The 12,447-nt window shown below is 42.1% G+C and overlaps 1 protein-coding gene across 5 annotated transcripts in view; it reads left to right on the forward strand.

Moving 5' to 3' along the window:
• AIPL1 (AIP like 1 HSP90 co-chaperone) overlaps positions 1 to 12,447 on the forward strand; it is a 179,584-nt gene that overhangs the window by 45,848 nt on the left and 121,289 nt on the right. For 4 of the 5 annotated variants that reach the window (XR_012746172.1, XM_075333212.1, XM_075333213.1 and 1 more), the window contains exon 2: positions 161 to 268. The exons of the other annotated variant lie outside the window; for it this stretch is intronic. Coding sequence is in view for 3 of the 4 variants with exons in the window: in XM_075333212.1 (XP_075189327.1) it covers positions 161 to 268 (108 nt within the window). In the remaining variant the exon portion in view is untranslated. The remainder of the gene's footprint in view (positions 1 to 160; positions 269 to 12,447) is intronic. 5 annotated transcript variants of the gene reach the window in all.

Here is a 12,447-nt window from a genome sequence, read left to right on the forward strand (position 1 = left end):
TATTGCTTATATAAGAACAACGGCTTCCCTCACTAAGTCAGGCAATCTGCGCTAAGACTGTTCAATCCCCAGGTCTTAGGCCTTGAAGGCAGTTCCCTAGATCCTTCCTTATCTCTATATAAAGGTTAATCTCACAGTCTGAATCTATTTTCATCCACAGATAGCAGGTGCAATGGAGGAAGCAATAGGTCTGAACAGAGAAGGCGTGAAGAAGCAAATTTATCATGGAGGCACTGGAGACCTGCCGAAATTTATCACTGGATCGAAGGTTCGTATTGCTGCTCTGCACATTTGCCGAGTACAGGAGTCATTGTTAACCTGATAGTTTTACTGTTCTCTAAGTGGGCAGTGAAGAGATTACCATACTGTATACTAACCCTTGGTGTCTAGTGCTTATGAATTAGTCTCTGTACAGACTCGTGATCCTTAATGGGAGATTAATTGTAATGAAAATAAACCTATTTTAAGATAGATACAAATATTAAATATAAGAGAAATACGAATAAAAATAATATATATATGTATGTGTACATATATGTGTGTGTGTGATATATATATACATACAATACAGACCAAAAGTTTGGACACACCTTCTCATTCAAAGAGTTTTCTTTATTTTCATGACTCTGACAATTGTAGATTCACATTGAACACATCAAAACTATGAATGACATCATGTGGAATGAAATACTTAAAGTGTGAAACAACTGAAAATATGTCTTATATTCTAGATTCTTCAAAGCAGCCACCTTTTGCTTTGATTACTGCTTTGCACACTCTTGGCATGCTCTTGATGAGCTTCAAGAGGTAGTCACCGGAAATGTTTTTCCAACAGTCTTGAAGGAGTTCCCAGAGATGCTTAGCACTTGTTGGCCCTTTTGCCTTCACTCTGCGGTCCAGCTCACCCCAAACCATCTCGATTGGGTTCAGGTCTGGTGACTGTGGAGGCCAGGTCATCTGGCATAGCACCCCATCACTCTACTGCTTAGTCAAATAGCCCTTACACAGCCTGGAGGTGTGTTTGGTGTCATTGTCCTGTTGAAAAATAAATTATGGTCCAACTAAACGCAAACTGGATGGAATAGCATGCCGCTACAAGATGCTGTGGTAGCCATGCTGGTTCAGTATGCCTTCAATTTTGAATAAATCCCCAACAGTGTCACCAGCAAAGCACCCCCACACCATCACACCTCCTCCTCCATGCTTCACGGTGGGAACCAGGCTTGTAGAGTCCATCCGTTCAGCTTTTCTACAAGGACACGGTGGTTGGATCCAAAGATCTCAAATTTGGACTCATCAGACCAAAGCACAGATTTCCACTGGTCTAATGTCCATTTCTTGTATTCTTTAGCCCAAACAAGTCTCTTCTGCTTGTTGTCTGTCCTTAGCAGTGGTTTCCTAGCAGCTATTTTACCATGAAGGCCTGCTGCACAAAGTCTCCTCTTAACAGTTGTTCTAGAGATAAGAAGGTGTGTCTAAACTTTTGGTCTGTACTGTATATATGTGTATAAAGATATATTATATCTATATAGATATATATATATATATATATATTATATCCGTGTATCTATATATATATATATATATATATATATATATATATATATATAATATATATATATAATATATATGGTAAAGACTGACAAATAGATGGCAGTTAGTTGCTTTATTTTTTTATCATGTTTTGTAATGTTTGAAGTGTTCTTTTTTCTTTTCTTCCATTTATCACGTTTATATTGTACACTTTTTTTTTATTGGTTTTGCACCACTTCTTTGGAGATATTACATTGGACTGATCGGTTTTGGGTACTTTATCATTTGCAATATTTTAAAAATATAAGTTAAAAAATCACGAATTCCCTCCACTTATTATGTGATGTAAAAACCAGTGCAAAAACAGCAGTGAACATGAAATTACACTTTTTTTTCTGACTACCCTGAGCAATTTTCAAGACGTCATCGGATTAGCAGGCTTACAATTAATTTAGTTTGCGCAATATGTTTTCATGTTTTATTCAACATTATGACAATGCCAGCTCGTATACAGTGCCCTGAAAAAGTATTCATACCCTGAGGACTTTTACATTTTTTTATGTTCCATCCACAAACTTCTATGTATTTTATGTCATATATACCAACACTAAGAAGCAAGTATTTGTGAAGTGTAAAGGAAATTAATGATACATGGGTTTCTATATATATTAACCCCTTCATGACCAATGACTACATATACGTCATGAGTCATGTCCCTGACTTTGTTTTGGGATCAAACATTTGGCCCACAGCTTTCCCATTACTTGACAGCTAATTTAACAGCCATCAAGTGCCTGTAAGTGCAATATCAAGTGCCCCTATCCACCTGCAGCTGTTAATCAGTTAAGCAGTTAACCAAGTGCCAATGTCATTCTCTGAGCACAGTATTTAACACTGGAAGGGCGTCACTGATCCTGCCCATCCTGTCACATGATTACAGGGGAAACAAAGCCAGAGTAGAGAAACCGGATGTAAGCCATGCTGTCATCAGAAAGTCCAGATGTTGATTAATTTAAATTTCTTTTATTGAGGTCAACACGTTTCTGAAAACTCAGTCTCCTTCATCAGGACATTCAAGAGAAAAATCAATGATTACAATGATTACAGGGTTGTCAGCTGATGACCCCTGTTTTGGTCATCACGATCCTTCTGTGAATGCCGGCTGCGAGCCAGCAGCATAGGAGATTGTGATTTGTGCTCCACAAAGCAGTGCTTATGCACTGCTCTGTATAGCACAAGCAATCAGGCTGACCGCAGCTTCAAGTCCCCTGAAGGGACTAGTAAATACTAAAAGGCTATGTGCGCACTTTGCGTCGAGCTAGTTGCAGTTCTAAATGCATCCTCTGGCAGAAATTGTCAGTCAAATTTGGTTTTGACCACAAAAACGCTATATATATGCTTGCGTTTCAGCCGCGTTATTACCGCAATTTACATGCTTTTTCATTGCTTAAAGTCAGATGCGTTTTGAATACAAATACACAACTAAATATAGTTTAAACATCCAAACACTTTGTAAAAAACGGAAAAAAAAATGAATACCAAATATCATAATTAAAATCATGCCCAAAATAACTAATTTAATTAAAATTATAACTATATTTTATTATTTATACATAAAATAACGTTAAATTATGGATTTTCATTCATTTAATTGTCGGACTCTGTGTGTGTGTGTGTAAAGGAATATATTATTCCCATAATATAATGTCAAAAACGCATGCATTTATTTTGTCAAAAAAGCATGTTTTCTGCATCAAAAAAGCATGTTAAACGCTAGGATTTTTTTTGGATGGATGGATACCATGTTTGGCATAGGTGGTCTCCTTGACTGGAGACTGCACTTCCCGTGGTTGTTCCTTCCCGGTGAAAGACCTGGCTAGTCTCCTGCCAGCGTTGAGAAACATGTGATGGTGTCTCTGCAGGCTTTCTTGTTTTGAATATTTCCCAGGGGGCATTGCTCTAGAATCACTGCGTTGAGAAACACATTGTGTCTCCGCGGTGTTGGATGTTGATCTCCCTAAGGTCAACCATCGTTGCTTATCCATGTATAATAATGCAGCCAGCCTCCCCAGGCCTCCATGTATAATAATGCAGCCAGCCTCCCTAGGCCTCCATGTATAATAAAGCAGACAGCCCCCCCAGGCCTCCATGTATAATAAAGCAGCCAGCCTCCACAGGCCTCCATGTATAACAATGCATCCAGCCTGCCCAGGCCTCCATGTATAATAATGCAGCCAGCCTCCCCAGGCCTCCATGTATAATAATGCAGCCAGCCTCCCTAGGTCTCCATGTATAATAATGCAGCCAGCCTCCCCAGGCCACCATGTATAATAATTCAGCCAGCCTCCCCAGGCCTCCATATATAATAATGCAGCCAGCCTCCCCAGGCCTCCATATATAATAAAGCAGCCGGCCTCCATATATAATAATGCAGCCAGCCTCCCCAGGCCTCCCTGTATATTAATGCAGCCAGCCTCCCCAGGCCTCCATGTATAATAATGCAGCGAGCCTCCCCAGGCCTCTGGCTACCGTGTACTCACTAATTAATAACTATCTAAAAAAAAAAACAAACAAGTACTCACCTTTTGTCCACATTCCCCCTCTGCTCTGTACTCATCTCTCTCCTTCTTTCACTGCTGTTCCATCCTCACCTCTCGTTGTTCCTCTGCTGTTCTTGTTGTTCCCCCGCTGCTATGGTCAGCGTCCTCCCGTCCTGCGCTCTGTGCTCTCAGAACACACAGCAGTCGCACAGGAGTGACGTCACCGCACAGGCACAGGAGGAAAATGATGATGCATAGAGTGGCGTTGACCGCTCTATGCTTTATATTTGCTGTGTGCGATGACGGCGGAGGGGGTCCGGTGTCAGTGGCGACAGCGAGTCACATAGCGGCTGCGGGGTCTGTGACAGATCAGCGCAGCTCCTCTCTCACTGAAAGTAGCTGGCTGCTGATCTGCCGGGCAGCCGCGGGCCCCTAACCTGTGGCCGCGGTAGTTACGCCCCTGTACATGAGCCTACTGGTGATAGCTGAATTAGAATTCTTGTGAGTTTAGTAAATATCCCTCAATAAATTTGAAAACCATACTGATATACAGCAGTATGTGTATGTGTATATATATACATATATGTATGTGTATATATATATATATATATATATATATATAAAAATGTATACAGTACTGTATATATAAAATGCGGAATTCCAGCAACAAAGTCCAAGGAATCAGTTAAAACTTTAGAAATTTATTAAGGCATGTTAAAAAGTCCAAACATGGTTCTAAGCGTGACCGAGAGGATGCGTTTCGAACAGGGTAGTTCTTAGTATGTCTCTACCAAATCAATAACATGGACTGATTAAAATAAGCTGAGAATCGGACATGGACAAAAGAGTGGGCGGAGAGGGAACGCCAAAAGAAAAAGACCAGAAAAAAGAGAAAGGGTGAGAGAGAAGGAAAATAAAAAAGAGAAATAAAAAACAGCAAAGTTGAGATATGATATTATTGAGGTAATTATAGAGGCATGATTAATAAATTAGGAACATGTTCATACCTAAAGGGGATCTGGTACCCATTAAAAAAATCCAAAATGTTTCCCTCCGTAATAATAATTCTTTCAAATTTCCTCCTCTTTTTGGTAATTTTACCTTATCAAGGGCAATAACCTGCAATGTATCCGTGTTACAGGCGTGTTTTAACAAAAAATGTTGTGATGCCCCTGACAGACTTCTTGTTGTTGTGTGACTGGCATCATAAACTTGCTCCGATATTCTCCATCTTAAAGGGCGGGTCGTGCTGCCGATATACTGCAGGCGGCAGGCAGTGCAGGAAATAGAATAAATAACATGATCGGTACCACAATTCACCTTGTCATTAATTTTGAAAGACTTTCCATTAGCATAAGATGAAAAACTCTGTGCACCGATCATGAATTTACATAAACCGCACGATCTGCACCCACACTTATAAGAACCGTGCATGGGGAGCCAATTGTCAGTATTATTCTTATTCACATTTCTACGGATTGAAACCGTGTGATCACTAGGGGACAATTGACTACCCAAAGTGGCGTTTCTCTTGGCACTGCCATATACGGTACTTGAGATACATTGATGATGTCTTAATTATATGGCAGGGGTCTCGGGATGGGGTTAATGACTTCATTGGATACATCAGCAACAATGCCCACAATCTTTCTTTTACATATCAATATCATCCAAATGAAATGAGTTTTTTAGATATGTCTCTTCTTGGTAACAACATGAATGGGGTTATAGAAAGTAAACTATGTCGAAAACCTTTTTCTGGCAACTCTCTCTTACATGCTAAAAGTTGCCACCCCCGCCATGTTATACATAATATACCGTTGGGAGAATATGTCAGAGCCAAAAGATGCTGCACCACCAATGCCGATCTAACTAATGAATTTGCCATCATTGATGACAGATTCAAAGCGAGGGGCTACTCACAAGCCCATTTGGATCATTCCAAATCCAAAGTGAACCTCAAGAATAGAGACCAGTACCTTAAAATGTCCAACAAGAAAACTCCCAATTTAAGCAATAAATCTACTGTGTTTTTTTTCTACCAAATATAGTAGGAATTACCATCAAGTGATTGGTGTCATCAGGAAATTTCTTCCTATTTTATTGTCAGATGAAATTTTGCAAAAACTGCTTGATCAAGGTGTAAAGTTTGTACCCAAGAAAAACGCCAATTTGGGTAGTCAATTGATCCCTAGTGATCACACGGTTTCAATCCGTAGAAATGTGAATCAGAATAATACTGACAATTGGCTCCCCATGCGCGGTTCTTATAAGTGTGGGGGCAGATCGTGCGGTTTATGTAAATTCATGATCGGTGCACAGAATTTTTCATCTTATGCTAATGGAAAGTCTTTCAAAATTAATGACATGGTGAATTGTGATAACGATCATGTTATTTATTCTATTTCCTGCACTGCCTGCCGCCTGCAGTATATCGGCAGCACGACCCGCCCTTTATGACGGAGAATATCGGAGCATGTTTATGATGCCAATCATACAACAACGAGAAGTCTATCAGGGGCATCACAACATTTTTTGTTAAAACACGGCGGTAACACGGATACATTACAGGTTACTGCCCTTGAGAAGGTAAAATTGCCAAAAAGAGGAGGAAATTAGAAAGAATTATTATTACGGAGGGAAACATTTTGGATTTTTTTAATGGGTACCAGATCCCCTCTAGGTATGAACCTCAAGAGTGACTTGTTCCTAATTTATTAATCAAGCCTCTATAATTACTTCAATAATATCATATCTCAGCTTTGCTGTTTTTATTTCTCTCTTTTTTTTTTTTTTTGTTTCTCTCTTTTTTTTTTTCTTCTCTCTCACCCTTTCTCTTTTTTCTGGTCTTTTTCTTTTGGCGTTCCCTCTCCGCCCACTCTTTTGTCCATGTCCGGTTCTCAGCTTATTTTAATCAGTCCATGTTATTGATTTGGTAGAGACAGACTAAGAACTACCCTGTTCGAAACGCGTCCTCTCGGTCACGCTTAGAACCATGTTTGGACTTTTTAACATGCCTTAATAAATTTCTAAAGTTTTAACTGATTCCTTGGACTTTGTTGCTGGAATTTCGCATCTCTATGGACAAGACTGCCAGCTTCTCTTTCCCTGCACAAGTCCTGGATATAGTGGTCTCCCTCGGCTACAGGTGAGCGGATACTAATCTTCCTTTTTTGTGGACACTGTATATATAAAATCTATATTCAAACCAATAAAACATCATTTCCACACCAGGAGCTGCCTTACACAGCTTGGTCTTTTGCTGCTTAGTATGTATAACCAGGGAATTGAGTGGCATTATCTCTAAGATTACACCTCAGCAGATGGTGACAAGTTTAATGACAACAGTAATTAATATTTTATTGATTAAATGTACATTGTAGGAGATGCCTAATAATCAGAGGTTTTCTGCAAAATAGAAAAAAGAGCGTGCATTTGAAATGTTTTTAGCAGAAGAATAGGCTGCGCTGGAAACATCAACAAATATGTTAATGCAGAACCTGGCTGCGAGCAAATCTCTGATTCTGCAAAATGATTGGACGGAAGGTCAGAAAGTACAGAGTGTTATTAGTCAATGTATCCATGGTATTGGAATTCTGCGAAATACATTTGTTTCAGCATCATCCATTTTGCTAAGCAGCAAGCATGAGGAAGACTGAACCAGGGTGAACCAAGGGGGGGTTGGGAGGAAAACATTCTTAATTTATTAAGTGGTTATGAACTTATGTGCTTTTTACTTAGATTGAAACAAAAGAGGGCCACTTAACAATTAAATGGCAACAACTCAAACAATTATGAAACCAAAGAAGAAGAGTCTTTAAACTTGCCAAATAACAAATATACCCACACAAGCCATAGTTATGAAAATGTAAAGTTGTTTTATTATTAATGCTGTAGGGAAATTAGATTATAGGCGTACATACATAAATATATAAATATAGGACCAAGGGAATTGGTGCTGGAGGGGAAAACCCCACGTGTCCCAGACATTAATTCAGGAGAACAAGTCTCTACTGAGTAACGGCAGACATATCAAAATAGTGACTCACAGGTAGAAATGAGCTCAGAAAGATAAATGCGGCCAAAAAGACCAAGACAATACTAAGTATAGCCAAAGGCAGAGCACCTACCAGGAGAATATGTCGCCGGGGGCCGGGATAACACGTGGGGACCAACGTCCCAACACGTGTTTCGCTCCGTGTGCTTCGTCGGGGGACGACTAAAATAGTGAAAAGTGTGGATCTTATAAAGGGGGTCCAACCCCAATGAAAACCGCCCCCTTGTTTAGTACGTCCTGATGGATACGGTGTGCAGGACCGCGCCGTAGTGGATCCTCAGCAGCGGAAGCCGGGTGGAAGAAAACTTCCTGTGACGTCACAACACTTCCGGTATTCCTCTGCTAAGGACGCCTGCCACGGCCGCGCCAGGAGGTGGAAACAGCCCTCTGGTACGTCATCGGATAAGCCCGCCCAGGTAAAAAACAGGAACCCGTCCATTAATAAACAGGGCAGCGATGCCCACACTTATAATGAACGGAAGGTATAGTGCGGGAATGTATCGCAATAGATCTCAATGTACCACCAGTAAGAATATTTACAGATGGGGCGTAAAGAAGGAAGAAAGATATACTGGAAAGAGACAGAGGAGAATGATATCGGCTAGTTTAGAGCCACATATACAGAAATAATGCATAATATATATAACGTGCGCATGTATGCATAAATAGAAGAGACACATATCACAAAATAGTGCATAATATATATAGCATGCGCATATATGCATAAATAAAGATCTATCAATTACATAATTGTAATAGAGATGTATGTGTATAAATGGATCCGACATCAAAAGGCTCCATATCCCAAGTAACTTGTAGGGAAAGAAGTTGTCATCTTCTACAATAAATGTCCCCAAACTGTGAGGGCTAAGATATAATGGGGGTAGGACCCAAACTAAAAAAGACAAAAAAACACTGTTAAAATTGAGAAACAGAACCACATAATAGAAACAGAACAACCTACTTTAGGTAATAAATAATGTAAGACTATTAAAACCAGCTGCCAAATAGAACTGAGTACCCTATGCTAGAAACCAACATATTCAAGTCCGAACCGGACAGCCCAGGACAAGGAGTCGTCATGGTTACTACCATCCTAAGTAACCAAAAGGACTACAGGAAGGGAGCAAAGGTAAGGCGTTCATTAAGTCCCCTTGGGGACATGGTACCGAGGGTAAAGATCCATCGGCACTCCACCTGTGCCAGGCGTTTTTTCAAATCTCCCCCACGGATACCAAGATGCACTCGGTCAATCCCACGGACCCTCAGGGAGGTTGGATCACAGTTGTGAACCTCCCTGAAGTGACGGGGGATCGTCTTGAGAGCCTCCGGATTGATAGCCTCTTTGGCGGCCAAAATATCACGTACATGTTCCCTTGTACGGATACGGAGTTCCCGAGAGGTTAATCCGATGTATATTTTGTCACAACCACATGTGGCGTAATAAATTACGCCAGATGTGTTGCAAGAAATATAAACCCGGATCGAAAACTCTCTCAGGCCATCAGCAGAACAGAAAGTAGTGGCCCTAATGATGTTTTTACATCCCCGACAGCTACCACATGGATAGCAGCCAACTCGTTGTGGACCACAGCCAAACAGAGGAGGAGTCTTCACCACATGGTGGCTATGCACCAACATGTCTTTGAGGCTCCTACCTCTTCTTGCTGTCATCATTGGGCGATCAGGCAAATATCCCTCAAAAGAAGGTTCCGTTTGAAGGATTGCCCAATGTTTGTTTAGCACCCCCCTTATCTGCTCCCACTGTCGACAGTAGGTGGAGATAAACCTGGCCACACAGCCAGTTGGCTTTGCTGTCAAATCTCTCCCAGACAGTAGATGGTCACAGTTCGAGGATTTAGCCCGCTGGTATCCACGTTTAATGGATCTGTTGCTGTAGCCCCTGATTCTGAATCTCTCCCTCATATCACTTGATTCGGCCTCAAACGCGATACCCGAGGAATATAGTCTGCGCAACCGCAGAAATTGGCCAGTAGGGATGGCATTCACCGTTGACCTAGGGTGTCCCGAGGTAGCATGGAGGAGGGAATTAACCGCGGTGGACTTACGAAAGATGGTAGTAGACACAGCACCGCCCAGCTCTATAGAGATCCTGATGTCTAGAAAATCAATGGATTTCTGTCCGATCTGATGGGTCAAAAAGATGTTCCGGTCGTTGGAGTTGAGCTGACGCACAAAATCCTCCAGTTCAGGGCCGGTTCCCCCCCAGACGACAAGAATGTCGTCTATATAGCGGAGCCAGCACTGCGCATGGGAGCTCGCCGGCACGCCGCCCCCGAAAACCTCCCTCTCCCAAAATCCGAGAAAGAGGTTTGCGTAGGACGGCGCGCAAGCCGCCCCCATCGCAGTGCCACGGCGCTGGAGGAAGAACCGGTCCCGAAAAACGAAGAAGTTGTGCGTCAACACAAACTCCAACAACTCCATGATCAGACCGGACAGATATTGATCCAAATTACTGGAATCCAGAAAGAACTGGGCGGCCACAAGTCCATCGCGGTGATCAATACTAGAATAGAGGGCCTCAACATCCATGGTCACCAGTGATACCCCCTCCTCCAAGATCAAACCCTCTAGTCTCCTAAGGACGTCTGAAGTGTCTCTGACATGGGAGGGCAGTGTCTCCACGAGTGGGTGCAAATAATGTTCCATAAATTTGCAAGTAACATCACAAAGCCCCCCCATGCCAGAGACAATGGGACATCCAGGAGGCACTTTCGGGTTTTTATGGATCTTGGGGAGGAGGTAAAACGTTGGAACCACTGGAGATTTAACTAAGAGGCCCTCATAGATTTTCTTAGGAATAATTCCCTCCTCAAAAGCCCGTGATAGTATCACCTCTAGGTCATTGGCGTATCCATGTACAGGGTTATGGTGGAGAGATTCATAAGCATCACGATCCCTAAGTTGGCGCCACGCCTCCCTTTCGTATAGTTCCACCGGCCATATTACCACATTACCGCCTTTATCGGCGGGTTTAACAACCACATCCTCCAGAGATTGAAGTTCTCTAAGTGCAGATTGCTGCTGTTTTGTGAGGTTGTTATTGCCGCCCTTAAACGAGAGACGTCGTATGTCTCTTGTCACCAACTCCCCAAAGATTTGAATAGGGGGACATAGTGACAAAGGCGGAAATGTGGTAGATCTTGGTACAGTGTGTTGTGGAAAGTTACCTGGTGGATGGTAGGTGGACTCCGCCTCCAGTTCTTCAAGGGTGGCAATAGCCTCCTCTTCAAGGGTGGACAGAGAAGGTTCGTCTGAGGTTTTTCTATGGTGCAATTTATGTAGTACCAATTTCCGTAGGAACAGGTGAAGATCTTTAATCACTACAAAAAGATTGAAATTAGCCTCTGGCACAAATGAGAGTCCTAATTTTGGGACCTCAATCTGAGAAGAGGTAAGTGTGTGTTTGGATAAATTAATTACCTCTAAGTGCGAATCCACCCCTTTCTTCTGAAGCGGAGGGAGAGTGCCACGTCCACCACCCAAACCAGTACCTTGTCTATTACGAGTATTGGTGGCTCTAGTATTGGGTCTCATGTTCCGTGTTTTATCAGACGTGGATTCCTCATCCAGTGAGGAGAGTGATGATGCCGATACTGACGTCATAGAAACATGGTGTTTTTTTCTAGGTTGTGACACCCCTCTCCACCGGAATACTTGGCCATTCTTGTAATCCATAACAACCCGTTGGTATTTTTTTGTTTTGGTGTTCAGGATTTCTTTCTCCCATTTGGAGAACTCCTTGTCCAATGATTCATGGTACTTGGACAATTCGTCAGGGGTCAGCTCCGAGGAAAAGAGGGCCTGGGTCTCCCCAATCTCCGTCTCCAATTCGCTAATAGATTTCTCGTTCAACTCTATAAGGAGCCGCATAAAGACCTTGGAACAGCCTGCCGCGGCTTCCTCCCATTGAGTTTTTATATTCTCATCGGAGACGGTAAATGAGGGAAAAACCCTGACCCTCAATCCCCTCGGAACCAACCCTCTGTCCAAATACCTCTTCATAAAGGCCACGTTCCACCAAAGGCGTGTTTTTCTATTAAGCATAGACTTTAGGTTGTTCATATGTTCCAGAGTGGTTCTGGAACTCAAGGAAGGTAAATCATCCCCACCAACTTCAAAAACCCGGTCCAATTGTGTCTCCCACGCTTTTTCGCGGGCTTTCAGATCCATGGGACCCTGAGAATAGTCTGTGGTAACCACAGTAGCACTGGAATGAAACAAAAGAGGGCCACTTAACAATTAAATGGCAACAACTCAAACAATTATGAAACCAAAGAAGAAGAGTCTTTAAAC

The sequence above is a fragment of the Anomaloglossus baeobatrachus genome, chromosome 2 (assembly GCF_048569485.1).
Source record: "Anomaloglossus baeobatrachus isolate aAnoBae1 chromosome 2, aAnoBae1.hap1, whole genome shotgun sequence".
NCBI lineage: Eukaryota > Metazoa > Chordata > Amphibia > Anura > Aromobatidae > Anomaloglossus > Anomaloglossus baeobatrachus.